The sequence below is a fragment of the Pteropus medius genome, unplaced genomic scaffold (assembly GCF_902729225.1).
Source record: "Pteropus medius unplaced genomic scaffold, Ma_sr-lr_union100, whole genome shotgun sequence".
Lineage (NCBI taxonomy): Eukaryota > Metazoa > Chordata > Mammalia > Chiroptera > Pteropodidae > Pteropus > Pteropus medius.
The window spans coordinates 37,332,366-37,355,403 of record NW_024340849.1 but is presented as its reverse complement, the minus strand read 5'-3'; the positions used below and the strand labels follow the sequence as shown (position 1 = coordinate 37,355,403).

Genomic DNA, 23,038 nt, shown 5'->3' with positions numbered 1-23,038 from the left:
TGTGGCTTCTCCATGAAGCTAGGATGATGAATGCTCATGTCCTCCTTGATCAGACAGGAAAAAGGTGTCTCCGAGTAATAGTGAAGGAAAAAAATCCTGGAAAAGATGAACTAAGTACCCAATGGGTATCTTGTGTGGATCTCCCAGGATCAACCCCTATAGGGGAAAGTGGATACTCGCGCTGCCTACATGGGTTAGTTCCCCTTCAGACTAGTCTCTGAGGAGGGGAGATAAGATCTACCCCATTCAAACCATGTGACCAAAAAGGGAGGAACAGTTTCTTCAAATGAAAGAAGATAGAGTTACCAGAAGGAAGAAGGGATACTAAATGTCAACTTTCAAGGGGTATTCAAAACTTGTGGATGTCATGAACAACTGATTGTCTTCCTCATATATTCTGTAGACTACTCAAATGACCACAGGTCTCTGCCCCACATTTTACAATGTTACTTTGTAACTCTTCTCTGTAAGAGGCACTTGCTTTGGCCATTAAACTTGCTAATAGGCAGTAAAAGTAACATCATGTCAGTGTCAAGCCTAGGCCTCAGGATGAGAGACTACGTGGAGCAGAATCAAGCTATTGCAATTGAGCCCATCTTAGAACAGACAGCCTCCAGCAGACTCAGCAGCTAATTGGAGATGCATGGCAAATGCAGGCTAGACAAGGCTAGATGAAAGAAGCCCAAGCCAGAAGAATCACTGAGTTGACCCAGAGACTCCTGAGCAATAAGACACTGAATTTTGGGAGTGGTTCGTTATTCAGCAATCGCTAACTGACATGTCAAGCACTATCCTACAGTGTATTAAATGTAAATGTCTGAAAGTTGAGTATGAGATGGATTTAGATATTTACATTACTCGTTCTTTTGTGGAAGCTGAGACAAAATATATAAACATTATTAGGCAATAGGACAGACTTTTTTTTCAAAGGTCATGGCTACTTCTCTGTAAGAACAAAATTATTTAGTAGCAAGGATAATTTACTTTGAAATATTATAAACTACACAACGTAACAACTGTAGAAGAGATTCATCTATGAGTAGAAAAGTTGCACAGAGGTGGGGATGGAAGAGAAAGGGCATCACAGTTTATAACACAGTTTATAGCTATTCCTTGCTATATGCATGTCTCCCTTAACTGCCTCATTCAGCCTGTTCAAGTTGCCATCTTAAGTTAGATACTTTAGAAATGACTACAGGCATGAACAAGAAGATCGTCAAGGAAAAAAAGAGGGATCGGATTAAACATGGCAGAGTGAGAGATGTTCCCAGATCTCTCTCCTTGAAACGACAATAAGCTGAACATCTAAAACTCAACAAAAAACACCCAAACTGCACCCCAGCATGTATGAGCGTGGGATCTGCGCATGACATCTCAACTCCAGGTGTCAGGCAGTGGACTAGGAGAAGCAAAGAAGCTGCCTCTCGCAGCCAGAGCTCCCCGTAGGAGGAGGGGGAGGGGAGAAGGTGCAGTGAGTTTCCTGAACAGCCCTGCCTAGGAGTGCTGTGAGCTCCATGTGGCCGGAGGCAGTGCCCGGTGGCAGTGCCTGGTCATCATGGCAGAAGTCAGAGAAATGGGGACGGCAGAGAAACAACAGTTGATTTGTACCAGCCACGGTTGCAAAACAAAGGCTGAGCCACAGCCCCATCCCCCAACTCAGAGGGCCTCTCCCAGCGTACCCTCTGAGATGGATTGCTATGAAGCCCCGGGGGAATCTGAGCAAACGCTACCAAAACTGTCGCTAACACTGACAAGAACTGAAGCTGAGGGCAAGCGAGCATGATTAAACATCTATGAGGAAAAAAAGACATTATTAAGACTTTATATAAAGCAGAGATCCAAGAGGCTTAGCTGCCATGTACTGGAAACCAAAAGAAAAACATCTTCTTAGCAACAAGCTAAATCTTTCTGAAAAAAGAAAAAAGCAGAACACACTTCCATTAATGCCCAGGCGGAGAAATAGTCCAATAAACATCATGAACAACCAAGGTGACAAGGCATCTCAGAAAGAAAGAGAAAAATCTCCAGAAAATAAGCTTACGGACATAGACATATGTGACTTAAATGACAGAGAATTCAAGATGGTATGTCTGGAAAAACTCAGTGAGGTTCGAAATGAATCATATCAACAATTTCAGGAATTGAAAAAACTAAATGAGCAGAATGAGTTCTTTAGCAAGGAGATTGAAACCCTCAAAAGAACTAAATAGACCTTCTGGAGATAAAGAACACACTGCAAGAGTTGAAAAATGAAATAACAAGTTTGGGAAATAGAGTCGACCAAATGGAGGAAAATATCAGTGATACTGAAGACAGAAATCTAGAAATAAATTAGAAGGAAGAAGAGAGAAACTGAAGAATGACAAATAAAGAGAAATACAAGAACTAGCTGATACCATCAGGAGAGGAAACACAAGAATAATGGGCATTATTGAAGCGGGGGAAAAGGAGCAGGGATTAGAAAGCATTTTCAGACAAATAGTTGATGAGAATTTTCCAAATCTAAGGAATAAGCTGGAGCTTGGAATTCAAGAAGTCAATAGAACACCCAATTATCTCAACCTAAAAGGGCCTTCGCAAAGAGACATCGTATAAAAATTATCAAAAACCAATGACAAAGACAGAATTCTCAGGGCAGCCAGGGAAAAGAAGATGGTAACCTATAAAGGAAAATCCATTAGATTATCATCGGACTTCTCAGCATAAACCTTACAAGTCAGAAAGGCGTCAAATCAAATATTCAAACTGTTAAGTGAAAGGAACTACCAGCCAATAATAATGTATCCAGCTAAGCTCTCCTTTAGATATGAAGGAGAAATTAAGACCTTCCCAGACATACAAAAATTGAGGGAATTTTCCACTATGAGGCCTGCACTACAGGAAATACTGAAAAAAGTCAGCTCACTTAAAACAAAATGACAAATATATATATATATATACTCACACACATAATTAGGAGTAAGGTGACTAGCAAGCTGATGAAAGCAGAGGAGTACAACCCTTACTAGAAACAGAGCATTATAAGCTTAAAATAAGAAGAGATTTGCTATAGCAAGATAGTAATGAATGTTCAGGATACATAGAGACAAACTGAGACAACAATGATTGAAAAGGGGAGGATTCAAAGATCCATATTTGCAAAGGGGAATGGAGATAAGGTACGCACAGAAGAAAAGGGACAACTGTGTCTATATAACCATCCTTTACATATTCATAATGGTAACAACATGCCAAAGATTCGGAACCATTGTATATAACATAAAACAAGAAGGACCACAGGGAAAACCCACAAAAGCCAACCAAAATAAAGAAAACAGAAACACAAGGACAAAGAAGCAATGGAAACACTGAGCTACCAGAAAGCAAAAAATAAATGGCTATAAGAAGACCTCGTATTTCAATAATTACCATAAATGTAAATGAACTGAACTCACCAATAAAAAGGCATAGAATTGCATATTGGATCAAAAACCAAAACCCAACCAAATGCTGCCTCCAGGAGACACATCTCAGTTCCAAAGACAAATATAGACTCAAAGTGAAAGGGTGGAAAATGGTATTTCAAGCAAATGGCATTCAGAGAAAAACAGGAATAGCGGCACTAATATCAGACAAAATAGATTTCAAAATAGAAAAGATACAGAAAGATACTGAGGGAAACTTTATAATGGTAAAGGGAATCATGCACCAAGAAGACATAACACTTATTAATATCTATGCTCCCAATCAGGGAGCCTCTAAATATGTAAAGCAATTACTAACAAAACTAAAGGGAGAAACAGACCAAAACACTATTGTAGTAGAGGACTTAAATACCCCACTGTCGGATATGGACAGATCATCCCAACAGAAATTCAATAAGGAAATAACATCCTTAAATGACACATTAGACCAACTGGACATAATTGACATTTACAGAGCCCTTCATGCCAAAACAACTGCTTATACATTCTCTAGTGCACATGGAACATTCTCAAGGATTGACCACGTACTGGGACACAGAGATAGCTTTAATGAATATAAGAGGGTTGAAATCATAGCAACCATATTCTCTGATCATAATGCTTTGAAACTAGAGATCAACTGTAAAAAGAAGGTAAGAAGAGCCACAAATATATGAAGATTAAACAACATGCTACTGAAGAATAACTGGGTCAGAGAAGAAATAAAGAGAGATCAAGCAATACATAAAAACGAATGATAATGATAGTACAACATATCAAAACTTTTGGGACATGGCAAAAGTGGTCATAAGAGGAAAGTTCATATCATTACAGGCCTATCTCCAAAAACAAGAATGAGCCCAAATAAACAACCTAATGCTTCATCTTAAAAAACTAGAAAAGGAAGAACAAATGAAGTCTCAAGTCTTCACAAGCAAAGAAATGATCAAAATTAGAGTAGAAATAAGTGAAATTGAAAACAAAAAAAACAATAGAAGAAATAAATGCAACAAAGAGCTGGTTCTTTGAAAAGGCTAATAAAATTGGCAAACCCCTGGCTAGACTCACTAAAGAAAAAAGGGAAAGGACACAAATAAACAAAATAGGGATGAAAGAGGGCAAGTTATGACAGCCACTGCAGGAATACAGTGGATCATATAAGAATACTATGAAAAAGTATATAATAACAAATTTAATAACCTAGAAGAAACGGACCAGTACTTAGAAAAATACAACCTTCCTAGACTGAATCAAGAACTGGAAAGTCTAAATAGACCGATCAGCAATATGGAAATTGAAACAATCATCAAAACCTACCAAAAAGTAAAAGTCCAGGACCAGATGGCTTCACTAATGAATTCTACCAAATATTCAAAGAAGATTTAATACCTATTCTCCTCAAACTCTTCCAAAAAATCAAAGAGGAGGCAATACTTTCCAATCCATTTTATGAGGCCAGTATTACTCTGATATCAAAACCTGGTAAAGATAACACAAAAAAAGAAAACTACATACCATTATCTCTCATGAACACAGATGCAAAAATTCTAAATAAGATACTAGTGAATCAAGTACAGCAACATATTAAAAAGATTATACACCATGATCAAGTGGGCTTCATCCCAGGGTCACAGGGATGCTTCAACATATGCAAATCAATTAATGTGATACATCGCATAAACAAATTAAAAAATAAGAATCATATGATCATAACAATAGATGCAGAAAAAGCCTTTGACAAGATACAGCACCCATGTATGATCAAAACACAACAAAATCGGTATAGTAAGAAAGTACCTTAACATAATAAAGGCCATATATGACAAACCCTCAGCCAACATTATACTTAATGGTGAAAAACTAAAAACCTTCCCTTTAAGAGGATGAACAAGGCAAGGCTGTCCATTATCACCACTGTTATTCAGTATAACATTGGAGGTCCTAGGGAGTGCAATCAGACAAGAGAAAGATATAAAAGGCATCCAAATAGGAAACAAAGAAGTCAAACTGTCACTGCTTACAGATGACATGATTCTCTATATCGAAAACCATAAAGGCTCCACAAGAACACTACTAGAAACATAAGCAAATACAGTAAAGTTTCTGGATACAAAATCAATGTTTAAAAATCTATAGTGCTCCTATACTTTAATAATTGTCAGAAAAAGAAGTGGAAAAAATAATTTCTTTTGCAACAAAAAGAATAAAATACCTAGGAATAAGTCTAATGATACATGTGAAGGACCCATATAATGAAAACTATAAGACCCTATTAAAAGAAATCAAAGGAGATACAAAGAAATGGAAAGATATTCCACGTTCTTGGATTGGAAGGATCAACATAGTTAAAATAAGCATATCATCTAAAGCATTATACAAATTTAATGCAATCTCCATTAAAATCCTATTGGCATTTTTTAAAGAAATAGAACAAAAAATCATCAGATTTGTATGGAAACACAAAAGATCTGGAATTGCCAAAGCCATCCTGAGAAAAAAGAATGAGGCTGGAGGCATCACTCTGCCTGACTTCAAATTATACTACAAAGGATAGTAATCAAAATGGCATGGTTTTGGCAGCAAAACAGACACACGGACCAGTGGAACAGAATTGAGAGTCCAGAAGTAAACTCATATTTATATGGGCAAATAATTTTTGACAGAAAAGCCAAACACATACAGTGGAGAAAGGAAAGCCTCTTCAATAAATATGCTGGGAAATCTGGAAAGCCACATGCAAAAGAATGAAACTAGACTGTTGTCTATCACCACACACCAAAATTAACTCAAAATGGATTAAGGACCTGCATATAAGACCTGAAATAAGTCTATGGCCATGCTACCCTGAATGTGCCCAAACCCGTCTGATTGTGGAAGCTAAACGGGGTTGGGCCTGGTTAGTACTTCAATGGGACTACACCTAGGAATACCAGGTGCTGTAGGTGTTTTTTTTAAATTTTATTTAAAAAAGACCTGAAACAATAAAATGCATAGAAGAAAAGATAGGAACTAAACTCAAGGACCATGGACTTAAAGAGGATTTTATGAATTTGACCTCAAAAGCAAGGGAAGTAAAAGCAAAAATAAACGAATGAGACTACATCAAACTCAAAAGCTTCTGCTCAACAAAAGAAACCGTCAACGAAGTAAAGAGACAACCATCTGAATGTGAAAATATATTTGCAAGCAAAGCCTCCGATAAAGGCCTAATATCCAAAATATACAAAGAACTCATACGACTCCATAACAACAAAAAGAAAAGAAAAGAAGAGTATTTAATACAAAGTGCACGAACAGTCCTTAGGTTGCAGCATCTGACTTACGAGATAAGAGAAAAATAGAGCATTAACCATTTGCTTAATGATGAGCATCTCTGCAGTAGCATCCTGCAGGAAAAGTTTGGGTAATTATTTGTTAACCAGAGCCTAATCTAACGGGGTTTTATCGGAGCCTAACTGAACACGGGGAAGGTAACTGCCCAACCCCATCCCACTCTAGCCATCCTGACCCACTTAAGTGTGGAGGAAAAAAACCAGAAATACTTTTGAAGTTCATAATCCAAAGGCACACTAAAAAAAGGAGACCTCGTCATAAGACTATGGAATATCTCCCCTCCCTCCACACCTCACCACCACAATACTAAAAACTTATTCACGGCAGTTCCTTTTACACAGTACAGCATGTCTGGCTATCAAGAAAAAATTATAAGACATACCAAAAGGTAAAAAACACAATTTGAAGAGATAGAGCCAGCATCATAACCAGACAGGGCAGGGAGGTTGGAATTATTGAAACTGTAATTTAAAACGACTCAGATGAATATGCTAAGGGCTCTAATGGAAAAAGTAGATAGCATGCAAGAACAGATAGGCCATGTATGCAGACAGTTGGAAATTTTAGGAAGTTTAGGTAAATGATGAAACATTTTTCTGATGTTCACCTTTACCTAAAATTTCCAATAGTCAAGATAAATGTGTAAAAAATATGCTTTTTCCTATTGTCAACTGAGAACAAATATCGATTAGGTGTTTTATCATAAAAAAAAAGATTCATTCAGAAAAAAAAAGGTTACAACCCAGTGCATTCAGACAGGGCAAATCTTGTGCACATTCTGGCCTGTGAGCCAAGATGGAGGGGTATTTGTAGAAAGGAAAAAGAAGTTAGAACCATAGAGGTTTATTATAAACATAGAATTTTTCCTGTAAGGTTCTCTCTATTATGTAGAGTGCGAGAACTCCTCCCATAAGTCCTAGGTCCTCCCATTGATCCTCCTGACTGATTATGTTTGCTTAGAGTTCCAGTTAGTCTTTATCACTCCATAGAAAAGCACTTATCAGTTCCTTCTTAGAAAATGGAAGATAAAGGGTTTTAAAAGTGTTACCCCACCCTTTCTGTGCCCTTCCCCCAATCTAGGGCCTCTGGGTCATGGCTGAGGTGGCAGTTAAGCAACTGATTGAATGTTCTGCTTTTTCTGGCTTCCTATTTCTGGAATCCAACTGTTTTGAGTTCAGTACTTATTTTCGAGTTTTGTTCTTCTAGCTGACAAGGCTCAGGCTGAGCTAAAGGTCCCAATTATTACTGAGCTAAAAATAGCTCCCAATGGGCTGCAGTCCCTCTGATATGGAGTTGGACACCATGATCTACTCCTCAGTATTATTTACTGTGTAAGCTTTTCTGAGCACCAAGAAAAAAATGACCTGGAGTCTGAAGGCCACACCCCTCTACATTACTCTTCGGATTGAGGAAAATGTCTGCTGCTTTGAGATAATAATCCCAACTGGGTTCATACTGTATGGTGTACTGGAGGACAAGTTAGGCAGAGTCCTCTCCTTCAAGGAGTTTGTATCATTTAGCTTGGAATCAACAGAGACATTCATCCAAATGCATATTGCAGTGAAGTGACATAGAATATTGAGTTGTTTCTTTTATAGTGATATTTGTAGGGATGCAAGAGAGGGTGGTGCCCCTACAGCTCTACTGCTGCAGAATTTCCCTGCTTGGTCATATATCTTTCCAAGCAACCTGGTCCTTCCATGGCAAGGCTGTGTAGCTGTTCTCATGGACTGGTATAGACAAGGCTTTGACTGGAGAAGGCTAGAATAGGATTTACATTGATAAAGACATGCAGAAATTATGTGTGGTGCTTCTTCTGTGCCAGACAGGATTAATTACCTTATTTCTTAGAACACTTGTGTCAAACAGATACTGTTGTTATTCCTGTTCCACAGATGAGGAAACTAAAGGATAAAGAGAGTACATGATTTGCCCCAGGTGATACAATCAGCAAGTAATAAAGCTAGAATTTGCACTAAGAGAGTTTGAAACTAGTCCAGATGCTTAAGCCCCACCCCATACTACCTCTCAGCATTTGGGAGATCTCTACTCACTTCTTGCACCCAGGGAAGTTAGTGAGTCAAAGCTTTTAGAAGGAGGTGAATGTAAATGAACTAACCAAAACTCCAAATGAAATCAAGTCAAAACAAAACAAATCCAAATCAACATAACCCAAATTTGTCTTTTTTTCCCCTTTCACAACTTCAGTCTCTACTTTCTCCACTAGATGGCAGTAATTCCACATGGTTTCTCTCCCTTTTATTTCAGTTTGAGCAGCCACTGAATGATAAACGGATAATATTATTTTGTGTTACAATTTAAAGAAATCTAATAACAGCTTTCTCAGTTGTCAATGTTTTCTATTGAATTAAACTCATAAAATTAGCTAAGGCTACATCAACTCCATTAAAAAAACAAAACAATGACTTCATCTTTTCCCCCACTAGACGGTAAAGCCACCCAAAGATGCTCACATAACCACATGTATGCGCACCCCCCACATCCATACCCTACACACATTTACTACCTCCATACCCACACACAGACACACACATGCACATATACACAGACACACATTCCAAGAAGAGGAATCCCTTCTCAAGGAATCCCTTAAGACTATAAGGAAAATATGTTTTTCTGTGCTTATTTCATTAGTGTCATTTGCTAATCTTTTCTTTATAAAAACTTTACAAAATATGGTTTAAAATCACTGCATTTCAGGACCTACAAGCTTATAAAAATATTTCTTCTTCAAAATTCACTGAACAATAGTAATTCTCATCTTATCTTGTACGTACACAAACCTATGCCCATCTTCTGTAAACTATTATTTTATTGCTATTTCTTACATCTACCCTTTACTTTTCTTGGTGATCTCCTAAGGTAGAGGTCCATTTCTCATCATAAGAGTCATATCCCAAAGTACCCAGAACTTTAATAGTCAGAGGCAGCTGTAAACTTAAAATCCTTTAACTTCATGTATCTTCACACAGACAGAATCTTCTATCTCCTCCATTTAAGAAAGCACCAATAACTGGCTAAATTTGGTGTCGCAGCTCAGATCTAGTTGATGCCCAGCCCCAAAAGAAGCAATTGGCTTCTTTTGTAATTGTATGATCAGGATGTAAAAAGGGAAATTATTTTAATTATAACATAATTTTTAATTTCCACATGCCATGAGTCTAGGCACATTTAAAATCTTTTAAAAATAATTTTTAATTTTTTCAATTATAGTTGGCATACAATATCATATTAGTTTCAGTTGTACAACATAGTGATTAGACATTTATATAACTTATGAAGTGATCACCCTGATAAATCTAGTACGCATCTGACACCATACATAGTTATTACAATATTATTGACTATATACCTTAAGCTATACTTTACATCCCCATGACTATTTTGTAACTACAAATTTGTACTTCTTAATCCCTTCCCCTTTTACAGCCTCCCAAACCACCATCCCACCTGGTAACCCTCAAAATGTTCTCTGTATCTATGAATTTGTTTCTGTTTTATTTGTTTATTTTGATTTTTAGTTTCTGCATGTAAGTGAAATCATATGGCATTTGTCTGTCTCTGACTTACTCCACTCAGCACAATATTCTTTCGGTCCATCCATGTTATTGCAGATGGCAAGATTTCATTTATATATGTATGTACGTATGTATGTATGTATGTATGTATGTATGCATTTATTTATTTTTATGACTGAGTAATATTTTATTGTATACATGTACCACCTCTTCTTTATCCATTAATTCACTGGTATACACCTAAGTTGCCTCCATATCCTGGCTATTGTAAATAATACTGAAACGAATATATGGACACACATGTACCTTCAAAGTAGTATTCAAGGTTTCTTTGGATAAATATCCAGAAGTGGGATTATTGGATCCTTCTTTGTCTCTTGTTATAGCCTTTGTTTTAAAGTCTATTTTGTCTGGTATTAATATTGCTACCCCAGATTTTTTTTTTCCTTTCCATTTTCATGAAATATCTTTTTCCATTTCTTTGCTTTCAATCTGTGTGTCTTTTGATCTAAAGTAAGTCTCTTGTAGGCAGCATATGTAAGGTTCTTGTTTTTTTAATCCAGTCACCCACCTTACCTTTTTATTTGAGCATTTAATTTTTTTTTAATTCGAGGTACTTGTTGATAGATATGTAGTTATTGCCATTTTATTATTCATATTTTCGATACATGTTTTTTCTTCTTCTTAAAGAAGTCCCTCCAACATTTCCTGTAATATTGGCTTAGTGGTGATGAATTCCTTTAGCTTTCTTTTTGTCTGGGAAACTCTTTATCTGTCCTTTGATTCTAAATGTAGCTTTGTTGGGTAGAGTCATCTTGGTTGTAGGTCCTTGTTTTTCATCACTTTGACTGTTTCCTGCCAATCCCTTCTGGCCTGCAAAGTTTCTATTGAGAAATCAACTGACAGTCTTGTTGGTGCTCCCTTGTAGGTAACTAATTGCTTTTCTCTTGCTGCTTTTAAGAGTCTCTGTTTGTCTTTAACCTTTGGCATTTTAATTATGATGTGTCTTGGTGTGGGCCTCTTTGGGTTCATCTTTTTGAGACTCTCTGAGTTTCCTGGGGTCATACATCTATTTCCTTCACTAAGTTATGGAAGTTTTCCATCATTACTTCTTGAAATAGGTTTTAAATCTCTTGCGCTCTCTCTTCTCCTTCTGGTACCCTTAAGATACAAATGTTGTTATACTTGATGTTGTCCCAGAGGCCCCTTAAACTATTTTCATTTTTTTGGATTCTTTTTTCTTGTTGCTGTTCTGATTGGGTGTTCTTCACTATTCTATCTTTTAAATCACTGATTCGATCCTTTGCTTCATCCAATCTGTTGATTCCCTCTAATGTATTCTTCATCTCAGATATTGTATTCTTCATTTCTGACTGGCTTCCTTTTATGTTCTCCATCTCCATTTTTGTTTTCTATTTCTTTGTTAAAGTTCTCACTGAGTTCATCTACTCTTCCCCTAAGTTCATTGAGCACCCTTTTAACCAGTGTTTTGAACTGTGCATCTGGTAGACTGCTTGTCTCCATTTTGTTTAGTTTTTTTTCTTGAGCTTTGTTCTGTTTTTTAATGTGGGACATTTTTCTTTGTCTTCTCATTTTGTCTGCCTCCCTATGTTTGTTTCTATGTATTAGGTAGGGCTTCTAAATCTCCCAGTCTTAGTAGAGTGGCTTTATGTTGTAGGTGTCCTGTGGGGCCCAGTGGCTCAGTCTTCTCTGATTACCTGAGCCAGGTGATTAAAGTATGTCTCTTGTGTGTGTTGTGTGTGCTTGTCTGTTGTAGTTGAGCCTAGTTTCTATTTGCACGTCGATGAGAGGGGCTGACCCTTGGGCTGATTGATTGTGAGGATTGGCTGGTGAGGGGCCAACCTTATGAAGCAGGATTCCCTTTAGCAAGGCTCTGTGCCTGCCTAGTCTGCCATTCAGGTGTGTCCTCCCCACAGCTCCAGCTATGGTCGAAGCAGGCTACCAGTTGTGATGAACCAAAGGCCTCCTGGGAGGGGCCCAGTTGAAGGCCAAGTTCAGCCACAGCATGTGCACTTCTGGGATCACCTGGTAAGAGTCAACAAGTAATCTGTAGATGGCTACCACCCATGTTGGACTTATAGGTGCTTTGAGAAGCCAAGCCAGTAACTGAGGCTGGCTGCCGCTAGTGCTGGGCTTGGGGCTGCACAGCAAGAGGTATAGGGCACGCCGAGGCCAGATGTTGCTTCTTTGGGTTTTGTGAGCCTTTGAGAGAGTTTAGGAGAGTCCACAGCATGGGCCAAGACAGGCCATTTGGATAGATAAAAACACTAGAGGCAGCTTGGGTGGGTCCGCAAATTAGGAGAGGTGGGGTCTCAGGGAATCACCAGAGCAGAAGGACCTGTGTTAATCAGGCTGATGGAGACTCAGACATGGTGGCCACCAACATCTGCACACTGGGAACAGGGAGGGCTCAACAAAGGAACAACAGGTACTGCCAGTACTCCTGTCCAGGAGAAAGCTGCCCCTCCAGCCCTTGCCATGAAGACAGACAACTCAGTTCCTCCCTGTATGTCCCTGGCACTCCCCGAGCTTCTGCCCCAGTGCTGGGGCTCAGAGCGAGCGAGTCTGTCACTGAGTAAGTTCACATGCAGGCTCTCTAAGAGGAACATCTGAGACTCCCTAGCCCTCCGTCTCACTCAGCCACAATCTCTGTTGGTTTTCTGGTCGTCACAGCTAGAAGTTGTGGGGACCTCTCCTTCGGCACTGGAACCCTGGGCTGGGGAGCCCAGCATGCGGCTGGTACCACCTCACTTGTCTGGGGGGCCCCCTGCAGCCAAGATAATCCTCCTGATTCTCAACTGCCACATGTCCTTGTGGAACCGGTCTGTTCCACATCCTTGCCCCTCCCACCCTTCTTGAGGTCACCTCTTATGTGTGTCCCCAGTTGTGGGACCTCGGTTTAGCCAGACCTCAGGCAATTCCCAGTGGAGGTCGTTCTGTAGTTTCATCATAATTTTGGGAGGGGGCAAGCGGAGTGTCTACCTTCTATACCATCTTTACCAGAATCTCCCTAAAATCTTTATCTTACCAAAATTTTTTCATATCACTTAATTGAGATGTTTCTCACTCGCAAACTTTTTGCTCTTATAAACTTTAATATTATAATGAATGTTAGTGGAGAAATAATGTATATTTTGTTAAAAATTGCTCAATGGTCACCTTTTCAGAAATAAATTCATTTCATAAGGTGGGCATTATTTATGATTTACAAAACAAACCTATTTCTGAAAGTCTCAGCTGTTAAAAAAAAGCTTAGTATTAGCAGTGATGACAGGCTTTTTAGATTTAGTCAAAATTTTGACACATTAAGAGTCCCAGATACTGCTGATGCAGATAATACTTCCATTCTATCCCTATCAATCAATATCATTTATTAAAACCCTGTGAGGTTTTGTTCTACAACTTAGAAAAGAGATAGAAATTTTATTTTGGGGAAGAAAAGCTAGAAAGAAAGAGAAAGAAAAAGAAAGGAGTGAATAATAATGCAAATATTTTTTCTGGCTTATATTTGAACTCCTCTGGAGAGCATAATGAGGACCAGAAGTTGATGGAATTATTTTACTTAAGGATTCCCTTCCAGGCAGGGGTGAGCCCGGAAGTTGATAAAACATTTCAAGAGAGACTTTATGATTCTCTTGGCATAACAGAGCTGCCTTGTTGACCAGATGTCAACGTGTGACCCAAGGAAGCCATTCTCTTTCACACTGCAAGGGACCCAGCATTGCTCCGACAACTGGTCTGTCATGCTGGGCTCACTTTATGTAGCTCAACTTAGATAGTCTGGAGTCCAGTGGATTCTCCTGATGGACACTGGCAGCACTGGGCCTTCCCCATCCAGGGGGTTCATGTATGAGGGACAAGGACAAAGGAGAACCAGAGACTGAAGAGAGAGTGGTTGCCTCACACTGCCTGCAGCTGACAGGCTAGTTCGTGGGCATGCACAAAGGCATCTTTTTGAGGATGTTAGAAATGACAGGATAGATACAAAAAGACCAATGTCAGAAAATCAGACAAATGTGGCAGTAATCTTCCATAATTTTGTTTGTTTAAAAAAATTATTTTTCTCTGTACATATTATGATAAAATTATGATATGTATGTCTATATACATATTCCTGTTTATAGATATATACATATATTATAAAATAGTCATTGGCTAATAAGGCCTGGAATATGGGGATAACATTTAGCGTAACCAGCAGCTTCAGTAGTAACCCTAGTTACCCACGGTACAATGGGAACAGGTGTGATTTGGATAATTCCCACTTCTGCAGGAAAGGGATAGAGCATGAAACCGATTCCAGCTTCTATATTCCAACTGCATCCAAGATTGGGTGGGGTGGAGAAGGGGCGTAAACATGGGGAGAGGTGCTGAGGACAAGTTTTCTAACTCAGGCCTTTAACTTAATTGTTTAGTTCTAGAAGTTACTTAGGCATTGATCAGGGTTAACATGGGATTTGGCTCATTCTTTCTGAAAAGCACACATCAGTTTCCACAATAGCATGTCAAATGTCTAAAGCCAAAGAACAGAGACAGGAAATGAAAGGTGATAAAACCACAGACCCTGGCTGCTGCTGTTCTCTGCACATCTGCGCTGCTTCTCCACTCATCCCAACTTCAAGGGGAGCTCTGTGCTTGCAGAATTGCCTCGAGACCTGGCCTCCTCACCCCTCATCACATTTTGAGGTGGGCAACACCAGCTTTTGAATCAGGAAGTAATTTTAAAATCAGTCATGTTTTGATCCCATGGGCCTGGTTTCGTCTGAATAATAAGCTATGTTTTGAAGGCCCTACCCATTTCCTTTCTCTGGGGAGCCCCCCTCCTCAAACCCACCCTTCAAGTGTCTGTGAACAGGACCCTCTCTTGCCTTGTGACCAACCCCAGCAATATGATTCCGCACAGCCCTGCCCAGAAGGACTAGCCCAGTGCCCGCCCGACCTTGCCAGGAGGAATTTCTCTCTCCAGCTTGAATTTCCTTCCTGTCTACCTTTAGGCCTTTACTGCTGGCCATGCTTCCCTTTGACCACCCTGAATAAATCTTCCCTACATCCCTGACAGCTGCTGATTTGGCTTCTTTCTTATTTTTTTTAATTGAAAGTAAACCTTCAAAGTGGCCCAGCCACCTGAGAAGCTCCGCTGAGCTGCAGCTGGGCTAGTGAGCCTCAAACAGAAGTGCTGCATTTACTGTGTCCTCCCTCCTGCCTCTTGGGGGGAAGGGGATCACAGGGCTTTGTGAGTTGCCAGAGCTGCTCAGCTTTCAATGTAGCTTTTGCATTAGAAGAAGGGAATGTGGATATGGCAAAAGTGGTTATGGAGTGATTTTGAAAATGTCTGTGTAACTGAGAGAGAGGTGGAGAGAGGAGACAGCAGAGGGTGGGAGGGAAGCAGGGAGGAAGGGAGGGAGAGAGGGAGTGCGCGGGGTTGGGGAGAGAGAGACAGAGAGACAGAGACAGAGACAGAGACAGAGACAGAGACAGAAAGGAGAAAGGAGATGTCTGCTGTAGAGGGAGGTGTGAGGTGTGAGTTTACACATAGAATGCAAGTTCAATTTATTTATAAGAGAATTGTGAGAATGTCTCTTTGCTTCTTGGTTAGACTATTGAGAGTACATTGCAGAAGGAAAATAATTTTAAAAAGCATGTTCAAATTTAACAACTGGATTGTAACACAGAAAGCAATGAGAGAGTTAGGAGTCAAGATTCCTAGATTTTGTTCTGGGGTCTTCTCCTAGTTACTTGGCCATTTTAAGCTGGTCACTTTAGGTTGGAACTCCCCATTCCAATAATTTTTTTTTTTACCATAGAATTTTTTAAATATTCAGAAAGTTTAAAAAATAATATAATAAACATCTTTATATTCTTTATCTAGATTCAACAATAGCTAACATTTTTTCTATTTTCATTTTATCTTTATCTCTCTCTATGTATACATTTGCACACACATACTTACACACATTTTTGCTGAACCATGATACTTCACCCCTAAATACTCCAGCATACACTTCCGAATAAGGACATTCTCCCAGAAAACCGCAATACAATTGTTACACCTAAGAAATTTCAAAATAATTCCCTAGTAACATTTAACATCAAGTCCATATTAAAACTTCTCCAAACAACTCCAAGCTGTCTTTTCTAACTGGTTTCATTTTGAACCGATCAAGGTCGCCCAGAAATTTGGTTGTTAAATCTTTTTAGTCTCTTGTTCCCTTTTTTTTCTCATCGAGGTAGAACCTACCTTCAAAGTGTAAAATCTTTAAAGTATACTTGGTGAATTTTTAAAAAATATTCTTTATTTTTTATATCAATTTTAGACCTTGATAAATTTTTTACGTCAGTGTTCTGGTAAGTGACCACTCACCAGATTGATAAATAGGCCATTTCCACCACCCCAGAGGGTTTCTTCATTCCTTCTGCCTGTTGATAGATCCTCTTCCCCACCCTGCAGAAGGGGCAAGAACACGAAACAGCTAGAACTCTCAGATCTTCTGGTTGGAAGTGTAAATTGGTTTAACCACTTAGGAAAAATTTTTACCAGTACCTAATAAATTTCAACATATACTGACTCTATGTCCCAACAATTCCATTTCTCAGTATGTATTCAAGAGAATTGATGACATATACCACTAAAAGACCCATTCAAGAATGCCCATAGCAACTTTATTCATAATTTCTCCAAACTGGAACTATCCCAAATACCCATCAATAATAAAGTAATTAAATAAACGTGGTATATTTATACAAAGAATGACCACACAGTAATAAAAAGAAGACGGATACTGCCTCACTTAATAGCTTGAATGAGCTCAGATATAATGTTGAGTGAAACAAGCTTGATACATATTGTATGAATCCTTGTAGATGAAGGAAAAAGAAATAGGCAAAAATCAGCTATCGTGAGGGAAGTCATTAGCCTTCTTTAATTAACAACCACCTCTTTTGTTCATGATATTTTCTTTTGAAGAGATTAGGTGAGTTGTTTTGTAGAAAGTCTTACATTCTTGATTTGTTGGATCATTTCCTCGTTTAACTTGATCCTTCACAACTGGGGATCCTTGAGAAAATTGAGCTGTATTGTCCTAAGGCACTATTTTATATGATAAATTAACTTCTATTCTGAGCATCTAGAATGGTACATTATGCCCCACTCTTGAGAGAACTGGGTAAATCATCACTCAACTCAACTTCTATGATCTGTGTTTCAGCTGAGAAACCCCAGTTGAGAAAAGATTATTGAAAGTTAGTTTTCAATGCTGACTAGAGTCAAGTTAAACATTTTTGGCAAGAACAGTTTACAGGTGGTACTGTGTACCTCCTTCTGTATCATGCTGAGAGGCATTTAACATCAGGTTGTTTCACCATTAGTGATGTGAATGTGGAGTTTGATCACTTGGTTCAGGTGGTGACAGCCAGGTCTCTCCATTGTAAAGGACGTTTTCCCAGGTCTCCATGGCTTAACAACCTCATTTGTCAACACGAAGCACTCAAAGTTCAGTATCTCCCACTTGATGGAACAATTTCTTTCCAGCAAATTTGGCTGCAAGGTAAAATTGTTCAAAGCAAAATGGTTCCTTCACCTATAGAGCTTCTCCCTAAAATGGGAGCTTCATACCAAGAAAAATGTGTCTTAACTGTAATAGAACATTTCTAATCTTTGAGATTTTTAGGTAACATAAAATGAATTACCTTCCTACTTGAGATAATTTGATAAACGTGATATTTTGGATATTAAAATTTCTTAAACTTAAGACACACTATATTTATATACATTTTGGTGGTGATAAATATGTGAAGTAGTGTTTAAATCATTGGCAGAAACTAAATTAAGGATTTCATGTATATACAGTTAACCTTGAACAACACAAGTTTGAAATGTGCTGGTCCATTTTTATGTGGATTCTTTTCAATAAATACAGTTGACCCTTAGTCTCTCAACTGTAGAGTCAAAGATCATATGTGAATTTTCAACTGCACTGGGAGTGGGCACCACTAACCTCTGTGTTGTTCAAAGGTCAACTATATCTGATCTCAGGCCCAGAAGAGAGGTGTTTGCATTTCGTACTTTAAAAAATTATACTTAAGAACTCACTGCTGTATTTTAAGAAGTGTTTTAAGCATGATTATCCACTTGCTTCAAAAGAAAGAAATAATTTCAAGTGACTTAAATGGATTTTGGTGTAAAAATCATCACAGCAATCCAGAATAGTTTGAAAACCAAGGATCAGATCTTACTTACTATTTTATCGGTAACTATGGTGAACGCTAAGCCTTGGAATCCTGTGGCAGACTAAAGATGGCTGAGAATTGGATGATATTTCTCCATTTAAGATGGTGAGCTTTGTGACTACTTTGATCAATAGAATATAACTGAAGAGATGATGTGCCAATTTCTGGACCCAAGCCTTACGAGACTAGGGGCTTTCATCTCCTGTTTTTTAGAAGAGGAACAACTACTTTTGAAACCTAGCCACCATGCTACAGGAAGCCCAAGCAGCCCTGTGGAGGGATCCATGTGGAGAAGATACTTTGCCGAAATGCCCAACTGAACTCCTAGCTGATAGGGGCACCAACTTGTCAGCCATATGAGAGAGCCATTTTTGGAAGTGGATCATCTAGCCCTCATTGAACACTCCAACTAATGCTGCAAGTTGCATAGATGGTCGTCCTGGCCAAGCACTGCCTATAGTTGCAGATTGGTGAGCAAAAGAAATGAGCATTCTTCTTAAGCCACTAGGTTTTAGAGAAGTTTGTTATTCAGCAAAGATAATTGGAACAATCCTCATTTGCAATATGGTGATAAATATGGTATACTTCTATACACAGAGAGAACAAAATAGGTTAGGGTATATAAAGTTGTTTTCAAAGTATAAAGCAATCCTATGCCAATGTAAGGTGATAGTCTCTGAGGTAACCAATACAATAAAAGGATTTTGTGAGTGTTACTGATTGGAAGTTGGCATGTTACTCTAATTTCTACTGACTTCACCTCCTAAGATTAAAACAAAGTCAGTTACTTTATTTTTTCATTGTGGTAAAAAATATACATAACATAAAATTTACCATTTTAACTATTTTTAAGTGCACAGATCAGTGACATTAAGTACATTCACAATGTGGTGCGACCATCACCACCATCCATCTTCGGAACTCCAGTTACTTTTGATCACAGGAAATATATCTTCTTAACAAGTGTAATTTTCTATTGTAATTTTGAAGTGAAGCTAAATCATCTCAGCACTGTATGTGATGATGATAATTTAAGGAATGAGCCCATATGGTGTAAGGATAGGTTTCCAGAGAGACTGTTAAGAATGGCAGCCCACACTCTGCAATGGAGCCTGAAAATGCTCTCTTCCTTCTCAGAGCCCGTTCCATTTCTGCACAACTTCAATTAGTCATTAGTCAGCATGGGGATGGGGGAATATTTAGAGAGAAATGCACACTTATTAAAAAGGGCCAAGAGAGCAAGTTTTCAAAGCTAGAACACTCCAACAAAACCCTTTCATATATAAGCGGGCCCTCTGGAGTTAGCGCACATACTTGCACCTGGACCCCCACCTGGACATAATTAGTTTCCCTGCGCTCAGAGCAGAGAAAACACCAAAGAAAATGATGTCAAAAAACTGAGCAATCTGTCATGATCTGTGCTGCTCAATTAAAGCAGTGTGCTTTCTGTAGGAATTATGTAACACAGATGACATAGTATTTAGATAGCCAGGACTGGAGGACCATCTGGTTATGTTTGACTTCACAACTATTATGTCTGTTTCTTGAATCGTATTGTATACTTTGGGATAGAAGTCATAGGAAGGAAAGGTGGAATATTCTTGGATGAGCTGTAAGATCTTTTATCTACTTGCAAATTAAAATGTTCTGGGCAGGACTTTTAATTCTAAGCAAGCAGAATCCTCAGTGTTCAAGGACTGAAGTATAAAGTACACAAAGACTGGGTGGGCCCGTAAGTCATGATAGCACATGCAGGGCTAGAGAATAGTTAGTGTACCATGAAACAAACAGGAAAATGTATTTGTAGCTTTAAGTGAGGCATCTCCTGACTCTCCTCCTGGTCCCTGAATGTCCAGGGTAGCACCCCATCTCCTCTGTGCTGCGTCCATTTTATCAGACTGCGCACCATCATTCTCTTCTGTGACCATGCATGTTGAAACTAGGTAATGTTTCCTTCGCCAGAGAATTTCAGCCCTTACTGACCAATCATGGGTTGCCTGGCAGTACTAATTTCTTGGGAGTCACACAGCAATAGCTAAAAATAATTGCTAAAATTAGACACCAGGGGTGTCTGGATTGAGCAGCAGTCACTGTGGAGCTCTCCCCACCCTTCCAGGCAGACACCTCATCCTCCTAACTCCAGCATTCTCTACAGTGATTGTTTACGGTCTGCCCCTGGGGACTGCATTCCCTGAAGGCTAAGGTTCAGACTCCAGCAACACTTAATGGATGCCTTTTAATTCTCTGACAGACCACTAAGAGCTGCCACAGGCCCTCCTTTAAAACCTTGGGAGAGAATTTCATCCCCATTCTTTCAGAGATGAAGAGAATAGGTCCTTGAGAGAACACACCCTTGGGGCAAGACCTAATGGTGATGCTGGCCTTCAGGTGCTGCAAGTGATTTATTGTGGGTGTGCTCTTAGTAAAACTAAAGGAAGTGAGGGAAGCAGGAGAGGGATGGGAAGAAGCGGAACCAAGTGTGGTCTCAGGTAAAATCTAGCTTTGGCCTGCTGAGGGTGGAGAGCTGGGGAAAGGTGTTCTGGAGCCTAAATCTGTTGTCCCACTGAGGCAAGAGAGTCAGGCTTTTTGTCCCAGGATCAGACATTAGCAAAGGGGTAGGGGCAGTGGTGTCACCATCTAGGCTCTTAGGCCAAGACAGTGGCTATCAGTCAGGGCTTCAGAGAAAGCTGCAGGTTGGGGCCCTTACCAAGGGGATCTGGGTGAGGTACCTTGTGGTCAGTAATGGGGAGCCCAACATGAGCCTTGGGGTTCTGACTTTATTACTCACTTCTGAGCCCACACCACCTATACCAAGTCTAGGTTTTTTTGCTGTCTTTATGAGATCTTGCCTTTCTCAGTGCCTGTCACAGTAACTAACCCAATCAAGTTATGTCTGTTCAATTAGTGGAAACATAAATGAGTGCAAAATAAGTCTGCAAAATGTGAGACTTTAGAAGAAAGAAATGAATTCTAACTGGAGAAGGGAGGGGAACTGGGGATGGTCTCACAGAAGAGTTGCTTTTGAAAGTTGAGTAGGCAGAGAATGGGCAAAAGGAAATTTCAAACTGGAAAAAGGCAAATGGGTGTTAAAAGGTATGATGTATTGACACAACAATGAGTAAACCCCAAGGCTGGATTTCATATGGGCCTGTAGATATTATTTGGGTCAGATCATTGAAACTTTCAACAGCCTAGTAAGGGTTAAAAGTTCATTTGAAAAAAATACATAATTTGATTTTGTTCTTATGTTCTTCTGTATTTTCAAACTACAGGTCACAGACAAAAAAAAAGAAAAAAAAGAAATGTATGTTGACATCATAATTGAGCAAAAGCTGACTCTCATAATGTCCCTAGACCTTGCTTCAGAAAACTAGAGAAGACTCCTTCAGGAATGGAGATAAGGCCAAAAGGAAGTTTATTCCTAGTCAATGAAAACCAAGCAGACCTTCAGGGAAGAGAATAATGTGATTGGAAGGTATTTATGGGTGTTGTGGGCCAGTAGTTTGAAGAAAGAGCTGGGATGATGAGGGATGGGCATCTGGGAGAACAGTTACAATTGTTCAAGTAAGAGATGACAAAAGGTGAGATCTGGTGACAGAGATGACAGATATTTGAAGGTGGAATGGACAGAACTTGGTGACTGGATGTAAGCAAAAAAAAAAGGAAAGATTGAGTTTAGGTCTGATATTTCTTGAATAGATGATTGGGGAGACATTGGCACTATTAGTTTAGATCAGAACACTGGGGCAGATTTTGGAGGTGGATGATGAATTCAGTTTTACATGTGTTGGGTTTGAGATAAGGAATGGAAATTCTAAGTGAAGGTGTTTAAAGACAGAGGGAAGTAATTCAGAGAATTTTGAGGAATGAGGGCTGGAAATACAGACTGGGGAATTGCCAGCCATAACTTCAGCATGAAGAAGTAGAGGGGGAGTAGATTAACTGGGAAGAGACACAGAGTGAGGCAGGAACTGGCCTGCAGCTCAAATAGTGGGAATCTCTAAATGCAAGGAGCAAGTTGTAGAAGAGAAGCCACTGCCAGACACTGAGAGGGTATAATGTTCTGGAATTCAAAGGAGGAGGAAGGTTCAGGAAGAGATTGGTCAAAATCCTCCACGGAGGTGATGTATGACTAGGATTGCCAGGCAAAATATAAGTTGCCCAGGTAAATTTGAATTTCAGATAAACAATAAAAACTTTCATTTAGTTTTTCATGTAATGTTTGGGACATACTTATATTGAGGACATCCAAATATTGAATTGGATATACTTAACAAATAAAATATATATTAAAAAAAATAGAATAATGAATAAAAATTATTTATCTGAAATTAAATTTAGCTGGACATCTCGCATTTTTGTTTGCTAACTCTGACAACTCGAAAATGGTTCGAATGGAAGGATTTCACTAGTGAACTTGCTACTGTGTCCCAGTGAGCTCAGTTCTTTTAATTCTTAGCCCCCTTTCCACTTAGG

At 39.1% G+C, this 23,038-nt stretch overlaps 1 protein-coding gene and 1 pseudogene across 1 annotated transcript in view; both read left to right on the top strand.

The window, feature by feature from the left end:
* Positions 1-22,007, top strand: part of HRH4 (histamine receptor H4) — a 37,876-nt gene extending 15,869 nt beyond the window's left edge. Inside the window, exon 2 of the mRNA XM_039844129.1 lies at positions 21,917-22,007. Coding sequence (XP_039700063.1) covers positions 21,917-21,936 — 20 coding nt within the window. The 3' untranslated portion in view covers positions 21,937-22,007. The remainder of the gene's footprint in view (positions 1-21,916) is intronic.
* Positions 6,270-6,388, top strand: LOC120591212 (uncharacterized; annotated as a pseudogene).
* Positions 22,008-23,038: the final 1,031 nt, after the last annotated feature.